Raw genomic sequence first — 9,461 nt, 5'->3', positions numbered from 1 at the left:
TTCACCTGAAAATATTACTAACAACATTTTTTTTTATTTTTTCTTATGTGGACAGAAAAAAAGGCAATACAGGCAATTAATTGTATAAGGAAAAAATATGGGTTAAATGCATCTGGAATCAAGTCTGTTTCTGAAGTAGACAGTCACTGTTGGGAAATGAAATATTCTATAAAGTGTTTGTGTGAGTTTTGTGGATAATGACTCTTTAAACTCTCTATAAAGTTTGGCAACCCTTTCGAATCAAGTTGGCGAACACAGATATTATATTATATCGCACATCTTCAGTCTGTCATCACTATATTACATCAGAGGAGTCTTTCTGTCAACCTAAACCTATTTTCTGCTATCTGTATAAAACAATAAATTTGTCTTTTATAAATGGGAGTACAGCAAATACAAAAAAAATAAATGTTGCGAGAACAAAAATCAACAGCAAATCCTTTAAATTTTACGGTATTCAGAACAGAGTAAAATACAAAACAGAAAATATAAGCAGCTATAAAATTATTAGTTATAAACAACATATAAACATCTAGAAAAAAAAAGTATTTAAAGAGAAATCTATCAACATCTCATTCTGAACGAATACAACTGTTTCCCACGAGACACTCCGGTGTGATCACTTGGATTTTTTCCTTATTACAATGGAAATTACTTAAAATACTCTGTCAGGTTTGGTCATACAGATAAGAATAAGACATTAATAGAAACTGTAAAGGGTTCACTTTCAGTGGGTCACATAAACATATTCATTCCAATTTAATTTAAATCTAATGTAACGTTCTAATTTTGTCGGTTAACGGTCAATGATTGGTTAACAAGTGTTGGGAGTCGTTCAGGAAAATGAACTGAAATGAACATCCCTAAATTATTGTTGTCCCCTTCACACAGTCTGTGTTGATTGTGTGACTGTGACGTCTCTGCAGCGGCTCTTATTCACCATCAGCTGATCCTGACGAAACTGAACTGACATCTAAATACTGAGAGTCCTACAATAAAACACACAGACAGTCAGATATGAGTCTGAGACATTACTGCTGTCACATCACATCAGCAGATCCATTTCAGAAAACACACAGTATATTCATATTACAGCCACAGATTAATAATAATAAAGAAAGATCAAAAACTACTATCACTTAGAGACACTGTAAGAGATTAAAATATTCATAGATTCAAAATCAGTCACATCACAGAATTAAAAACAGTTTAAAGTACAGAGATTGGAGTGGAGCTGAATTTTTATCTTATATTCTCCAATCACACACAGGAGGTCTGTTACTCAATTTAGAAACTTTAAATAAACAAACACTCACAATAGTATAATGTCTCCAGTTTATAATGTGGATCATCCTTCAGATCAGAGAGAAACTTCCTACTAGAATCTCTTAGTTTATTTCCAAACAGATGCAGTTCTCTCAGGTGTGAGGGGTTTGATCTCAGAGCTGAAGTCAGAGCAGCACAACCTTCATCTGTGACGCCACAATCATACAACCTGTAGTGAACAATGACACAATGTGAATTGTAGTTGAAGTGTGTGTAGTTTGTTATTGACTCTGGTCTCAGAGCAGGAGAGGAGATATAATGACAAGCATTGCCACAAACTGCTGCTGACAGAATCAGATTTCTGCATGTTGATGCTCAATGCTGCTGTTTGAAACTGTCATGTGCTTCAGGACTGAACAGACACACAGAGCTGAATGTGAGATATTGTTTCATAGTGACATAAGGACGGATCTGTCTTGAGAAACAGTCACTTGCTCCTCTAATAAACACCTACAGGAGGACATCTGCTTCACAGGAGCCACGTGTTCTCATTACGTCTCATTTATTAACTCTTGTGATCAAACACAGAATTGTGTCATGTTTGGTCTCATCTGGCAGATTAAAAACTGAATAGAAATGTGTTGAACTCAATAGAGATTCTCAAGGTCTTAATGTACAAAGTAAGAACTATTGCCTACACATGCATTGAGAACATGTTAATGAACTTTTCTTCTGGCTCATCACCTGTTTACCTCCAGCTTTATTGTCTTTGGTGTTTATTTTCCACTTTGATTAACTTTCTTTTCTTAAATAAAGCTTTTCTCAGGAAGTAAGACAGAGATGGACAAGGGGTGTGATCGGTTTTGGAGGATCACAGAGTTTAGCTTCAACTCTGATTAAACTCACCTGTCTGTAACTTTCTAGTGATCCTGAAGACACTGATTACTGTGTTCAGAGAGACTGGATTAACACACAGGTGAACAGGACACTAGAGCAGAGGGAGACCCAGACGAAATACTGCTCTCCCCGGAACATGATTTCAACCGAGGAGAGCCTTTAAATCGGCCGCGTGATGATCCGGCCCTGTGTTCAGCTGTGTTTAATTGGGGTCTGAGCTAAACTCTGCAGGACTGTGGCCCTCCAGCACTGAGTTTACCTCTCCCTGATATAAGATGAACATGAAACTGCTGATAGAGCAGCAAATAAATATATAAAATAAAAAATACTGCTTGTGGTTTTATAGGTGCGGAGGGTCTTTCCTTTTATCAATGATAATGCTGAACGCTGGAGTGATTGTAACTTTCATTCACTCATTGATCACTATAATACTGAGTTAAACTAAACACATTCAGACTCTTGTCTGTTCAACTCTAAACCTCTGAGATATTCATCCTGCAGTAAGTCACAGAGACTCTGGATTACTATTTTACATGTTATCTGAAAGTTCATTATTAATCAAACTATCATAATCAAAGCATGTGATGTAATCAAAGCATGTGATGTAATCAAAGCATGTGATGTAATCAAAGCATGTGATGTAATGGAAATGAATGAAATGAGTCAATTCTGCTGAAATATATATTCTGCTGAAATATAGTGTGTTTACTGAAGATTGTGGAATTCATTCTTAGAATTGACATTAAAGGATGTTTTACTGGGGACAAAGACGTGTGACTATCAGAGAGATCTTACCACAGTATCTCCAGTTTACAGCGAGGATCCTGTAGTACATCAGAAAGCAGCTTCACTGAATCTCTTAGTTTATTCACAGACAGACTCAGTTCTCTCAGGTGTGAGGGGTTTGATCTCAGAGCTGAAGTCAGAGCAGCACAACCTTCATCTGTGATGCCACAATCTCTCAACCTGTAGAGAACAATGACACACTCTTCACTCTCTCAGATCAGATCAGTTTAGCTGTGAATCCATTATTAATTGAGGTCAAACACAAAACATGATCATAAAACATATAAATTTAACATGCAGTATTTAAAGACCCCTGTGATAAAAATCTTTTAAATTTTTTTAACATTGTTTACAGTAAGGAACCACCAATTTTGATACTCATACTGTCATTTTCTGCTGGATCAGGTATCTGTCAGACAGGGCCTGTCCAAATCTGATATTGTTCTTATACTATTCTGTGTTACTGTTAAGCTGCACAAAAAACATTTTAAAGCACAATAAAGTTTTCATGCACTATATTCCAAGTGTTCTGAAGACATACGATAGCTTAATGTGAGGTACAGTTGAATATAAGTCCTTAAATTTCACATAAACTCTCTTCTCCGCTGCGGCTGTCAGTCATCATTCAGCATTCAAACCCTGGTCACATTCGTTACTACAGTCAGCTTGATAAAACTCTCTCAGAGATCATTCAGTGTTCCCATTATTAGACTTGATTTGTAGATAAATGTCTATGGTTTTGCATAAAATGACTTTATCTGGCTGGAGTTTATTGTTGTTTCTAAATGATGTTAATTGATACCAGATGTCTGTTAGAACAAAACATGGGAGTACAAAAGACTATAAATTGTTTTTAAGGTGCACAGTAACTGAAATTTAAATCTGTTAAAAGAAAGAAACTGTTGCACAGATATAATACACTACACATCAATATCTCTTATCTTTGTGCTTTGAACTTTTTAATGTGAAGTGCTGCGTACATCGACTGCTTCAAGTGCATCATTCTGTGCACCGGATGCTCCTTCTGTAAGTGCTTTGTGCTGCAATGTATTTTTTTGTTCTATCCATCATATGTTGTTGACTACACATATAATGCTCTATACATTTAAAAGAAATGTCTTTTCATTTTATAGTATGTGTTTATATATAAACATATTGTTTTTCATGAATGTATTTTATAACAATACAAAAAGCAATGTGCAACATTTCACCAGATTTAGTGCTACACTTTTACTTGTTTCCCACTAAAAAAGGTTTTAAACTATATATTGAGATTTATAAAATTATTGTGCACTGATTTTTTTTAATAACATTAGCTGCTGAAACATCCACTAACCTAGTTTATAATTTTTTATTTTTCATATTTATTTTTTATTTTTCTTTATAATTAATTAGTCTGTATTTAGTTGATTGTGAAAGAGTGATTATCAGTTCCACACACAGAGAAATACAAATTCTACATGGATTTAAAAGAAAAAAAACTGCACTGGTATCAGATCAGGATCTGTATCAGATAATACTGAACCCTGGGTGTCAGAATCAGTGTATTGGAGGCAAAAAAAGACAGATTGGGAGCATCTCTAGTTCATTGTGCAGTGAATGAAGTTGACAGAAATGCATACAGACAGTTTCTGTTTGTGAGAACTTGAAACCGTTCTGTGTTATTAAGATTGTATTGTGTTTATCTTCAGTTGGATTTTTCACTTGATGGTATTCATGTAATTGCTTCTGTAACAAATGCAGATATCCTCCACTGTACATATAAACTACAGTGAACATCAGAACCAATGACTTTTGCAATGCTGTTTATTTTAATACTCAAAAGATGAGGCTGAACCCTTCATATTTACTTTAAATGTGCTTCATATGTGAGTCATATATGATCTTACCACAGTTTCTCCAGTTTACAGTGAGGATCCTGTAGTACATCAGAAAGCAGCTTCACTGAATCCCTTAGTTTATTCCACGACAGATCCAGTTCTCTCAGGTGTGAGGGGTTTGATCTCAGAGCTGAAGCCAGAGCAGCACAACCTTCATCTGTGACGCCACAACCACTCAACCTGTAGAGAACAATGACACAATGTGAATTGTAGTTGAAGTGTGTGTAGTTTGTTATTGACTCTGGTCTCAGAGCAGGAGAGGAGATATAATGACAAGCATTGCCACAAACTGCTGCTGACAGAATCAGATTTCTGCATGTTGATGCTCAATGCTGCTGTTTAAAACTGTCATGTGCTTCAGGACTGAACATACACACAAAGCTGAATGTGAGATATTGTTTCATAGTGATATAAGGACAGATCTGTCTGGAGAAACAGTCACTTGCTCCTCTAATAAACACCTACAGGAGGACATCTGCTTCACAGGAGCCACGTGTTCCCATTACATCTCATTTATTAACTCTTGTGATCAAACACAGAATTGTGTCATGTTTGGTCTCATCTAGCAGATTAAAACTGAATAGAAATGTGTTGAACTCAATAGAGATTCTCAAGGTCTTAATGTATAAAGTCAGAACTACTGCCTACACAAGCATTGAGATCATGTTAATGAACTTTTCTTCTGGCTCATCACCTGTTTACCTCCAGCTTTATTGTCTTTGGTGTTTATTTTCCACTTTGATTAACTTTATTTTCTTAAATAAGGCTTTTCTCAGGAAATAAGACAGAGATGGACAAGGGGTGTGATCGGTTTTGGAGGATCACAGAGTTTAGCTTCAACCCTGATTAAACTCACCCGCTGTAACTTTCTAGTGATCCTGAAGACACTGATTACTGTGTTCAGAAAGACTGGATTAACACACAGGTGAACAGGACACTAGAGCAGAGGGAGACCCAGATGAAATACTGCTCTCCCCGGAACACGATTTCAACCGAGGAGAGCCTTTAAATCGGCCACGTCATGATCCAGCCCTGTGTTCAGCTGTGTTTTAATTGGGGGTCTGAGCTAAACTCTGCAGGACTGTGGCCCTCCAGCACTGAGTTTACCTCTCCCAGATATAAGAGGAACATGAAACTGCTGATAGAGCAGCAAATAAATATATACAATAAAAAATACTGCTTGTGGTTTTACAGGTCTTGAGGGTCTTTTATCAATGATAATGCTGAACGCTGAAGTGATTGTAACTTTCATTCACTCATTGATCACTGTAATACTGAGTTAAAACTAAACACATTCAGACTCTTGTCTGTTCAACTCTAAACCTCTGAGATATTCATCCTGCAGTAAGTCACAGAGACTCTGGATTAATATTTTACATGCTATCTGAAAGTTCATTATTAATCAAACTATCATAATCAAAGCATGTGATGTAATGGAAATTAATGAAATTAACTTAATCAGTCAATTCTGCTGAAATTTGTTTAAACTGAACATTGCTGATTTTATTCTTAGAATTGACATCAAAGGATGTTTTACTGAGGACAAAGATGTGTGAATATCAGAGAGATCTAACCTCAGTATCTCCAGTTTACAGTGAGGATCCTGAAGTACATCAGAAAGCAGCTTCACTGAATCTCTTAGTTTATTCACAGACAGATTCAGTTCTCTCAGGTGTGAGGGGTTTGATCTCAGAGCTGAAGTCAGAGCAGCACAACCTTCACACTTACTCAACCTGTAGAGAACAATGACACACTCTTCACTCTCTCAGATCAGATCAGTTCAGCTGTGAATCCATTATTAAAAATAAAGGACAAACTTAAAGCACAAATCAAGATGTTTGATGGATCACTGATATCTAAAATGTCACAGAATACAAAACATGATCATAAAAACGTCTCATTCAAGCAGGATACATAATATTTATCATATGCACTATTTCTCTATTTTATGCAAAATGTCTGTCTTATGTAAATCTGTCTTAATTGATGACACTATTCACTACATCAGTGTTTCCCAACCACACTAGGACAGGGGTTTTCAACCTTTTTGGACACGGCTTTGTTTGTGTGAACGGTGCACACAGAAAACGATCTATAACATATAACCTGATAATAAATATATTGCCTGATTCATTGTGATGGCTGAGCCCTGTTTCTGATAGCAACATGCCAATACGTGGTTGAATTCCCGACACGACTAACCGTAATTCATCTTACACTGTCAATAAACTTACTGATACTCAGCCAACTCTGCTCTAACTGTCGACTGATTAGCAGTGGGACTAATCAGATTGCCCCCTAGTGGATGGCTAAAGATTTGCTGGCTCGTATTCATAAATAGTCTACTCGAGGGTATGCCTCTGAATTAACAGATGCTCGCACCCCCCAGAAAACTCCTGCACTAGTGTGCTGTGTCAGATTATCAGGTGTGCCATGGAAAAATATCATAAACTTAATAGTCTACCTCTATTACATTTCGTTATTATTATTTAAAATCAGTCCTATTGGTCATCGTTATGTCTGTTTGAGGGTTTTACAAATATGTAACCAGTGAAAAGCATTCGAAAGAGCTTGTGACTAAACCTCATAACGCCTCAAATTGTCAGTCAAACCTCATAACTCCATTTAGAATGAAGTGCTGTGACGCACAGTTTGAAGACAGACATCTACTTTTTCACAATGCAATGGTAATTAAGAACTGATGTTGAATAAGTACAGTGTGTTTCCTTTACTCAAGAAACACTGTCTATAAAGACTAATGTTTTTGTGTGTTTAAAGAGCAAGAGTCTTGGCATTTGCTGTTTAGTTGTAGCCAATACACTTTTGTACGTTTTAAATATCCTGTGCATAGCGGTTCATCTTTTATATCATGAGATTTTGGCCAAATGTAAACAACAAGAAAACCTGAGTGCCCATTTAGCTACAATAAACTTTAAAACCTATTAATAGATGAAAATGTAATGCAATTAATTTACTGCATTAGATTAACTGCCCGTTTGTCAGGAACATACAGTCACAGCCACCCCAATCATCACCAGCACCTGATCCTAATCACTCCCGATCCCGGTCTAACCGTTCACTACTCCAAACTGGTGCCCGACCCATCTCCTCTAAACTTGCTCTATCTCTGCCCTCAGATCCCATTGACGTTCTCCAGTGATTCTCCATTGTGGTCTCTTTCTTTCTCACTCTCCAGAGCTCTGGGCTTCATCCATTCAGTGACTTACCATATCATTGTCATACTGCATCCTGTAAATAAACTATCTGCTTAACTAACCCTCCGTCTGTATCTTGGTTTGTGACAGAAGACCCGCCCAAACAAGACAACCATATGGATCCCCAGTCACCCGCTCTCCTGCAGACCTTCTGCTGGAGCTGGGCAACCTTCTGCATGCAGCACTCACATCTACATCCACTCCCCAATCTGCCTCTGCCAGTCCCCAGGGGCGTGTCTAGAGCATTTTTAAATGAGGTGGCCAGTCTGGGGCACTGGCTCAAAAAGAGGGTGCCCGGGGGTGGGGGGGTTGGTGTGGCACTAAACGTTTGCGGCACGATGTATGTTAAAATACATCATGTATACACTCACTTAACAAAGAGTGACAGCTTTTTTAGTGGTAATGAGCACTCTTTGCAAGCTTTCTCGTCTATGATCCATTTAAAATGTAAAACTTTGTTTTTCAGCCACACACACGTTGCAAAGTTTCGGGAATGACATCTGCATATTTCACTCTCGAAGTAGCAGTGATTGACACAATGATGACCAAAGCAATAGACGGGAGAAATTATGTGAAAATGGGCATTAAGACTAGAGCACCCTCACTAATTTTTGAAGCAGGCACCCTCAGTGATTATTTCTGGAACCTGGTTAATATGCTTTTTTATTGCAAAAACTATATACAAAAAACAACAAAATACAAATGCACTTAATAAAACAATTGAATAAATGCATATTTATAAGTTAAGCACTTAACTAAAATAAGTAGGCTATTAATAAAATAAATAAAATAGATAAACTAGGCGCTGACTATAATCAGCTTGCTTCCATTTAATGAGATAAGCCTACTCCTCATCTGAATTAGAAAAAAAGTGCTTCTAGTCTTCAGTGATGCAAGAACGTTTGAGCATACATGTAATCTCTGAGCAAAAAGCAGAGCCAATTCATAGAAGAACAATATATATCTAAAAGCACACATCCAGTTTTGTGTGAGTGAAGGAAATCCACTTGCGAGTGGAGATTTGTGCTCGCGCATTACATGGATCACGTAACATTATGCGCTCTCGATATGTCAAATATCAAGCTATAGAAACCGCCTAAAATTAAGTATAAAGAGGAGAAGAAAGCAGCTACACATGCCAGGATCCGCCACTGCCAGATGCAGTTAGAAATTTACTAAAAACAAGTCTATCACAAGACATCTTGTGGGGGGGGGGATGCACCTGGGGTGGCCAGCCAAATTTCAGGGGGGGCCGGTGCCACCCCTGGCCACCATGTAGACACGCCTCTGCCAGTCTCATGGTGCTGCCTGCGTCATATGTGGGGGAACCAGCTGGATGTGGCGGCTTCCTATTTCAACTCTCATTATGCATCGAGGAGCAACCGAAGAAATTCTCCACCGACTGTACGAAGGTAGC

At 37.6% G+C, this 9,461-nt stretch overlaps 1 protein-coding gene across 1 annotated transcript; it reads right to left on the bottom strand.

Annotated features, from left to right (window-relative positions):
- Positions 1 to 435: 435 nt before the first annotated feature.
- On the bottom strand, positions 436 to 7,041 carry LOC122139341 (ribonuclease inhibitor-like). The gene is made up of 5 exons (XM_042736144.1): positions 7,032 to 7,041; positions 4,839 to 5,154; positions 2,959 to 3,129; positions 1,317 to 1,495; positions 436 to 989 (listed from the first exon to the last, which is right to left on the bottom strand). Coding segments are annotated over exons 1-5 (678 nt in total). The 3' UTR covers positions 436 to 987.
- Between the last annotated feature and the right edge of the window lie 2,420 nt (positions 7,042 to 9,461).

Source organism: Cyprinus carpio, chromosome B13 (assembly GCF_018340385.1).
Source record: "Cyprinus carpio isolate SPL01 chromosome B13, ASM1834038v1, whole genome shotgun sequence".
Taxonomy (NCBI): Eukaryota; Metazoa; Chordata; class Actinopteri; order Cypriniformes; family Cyprinidae; genus Cyprinus; species Cyprinus carpio.
The sequence above is the reverse complement of the archived record's forward strand: the minus strand, read 5'-3'. Positions and strand labels throughout refer to the sequence as shown.

What these genes read in the sequence shown, in the direction of transcription:
- LOC122139341 (XM_042736144.1), bottom strand. An exon ending in TGTAAACTGGAGAAACTGTG is followed by an intron (nt 3,130 to 4,838) that starts GTAAGATCATAT and finishes TGTTCTCTACAG; the next exon opens with GTTGAGAGATTGTGGCATCA. An exon ending in TGTAAACTGGAGATACTGTG is followed by an intron (nt 1,496 to 2,958) that starts GTAAGATCTCTC and finishes TGTTCACTACAG; the next exon opens with GTTGTATGATTGTGGCGTCA.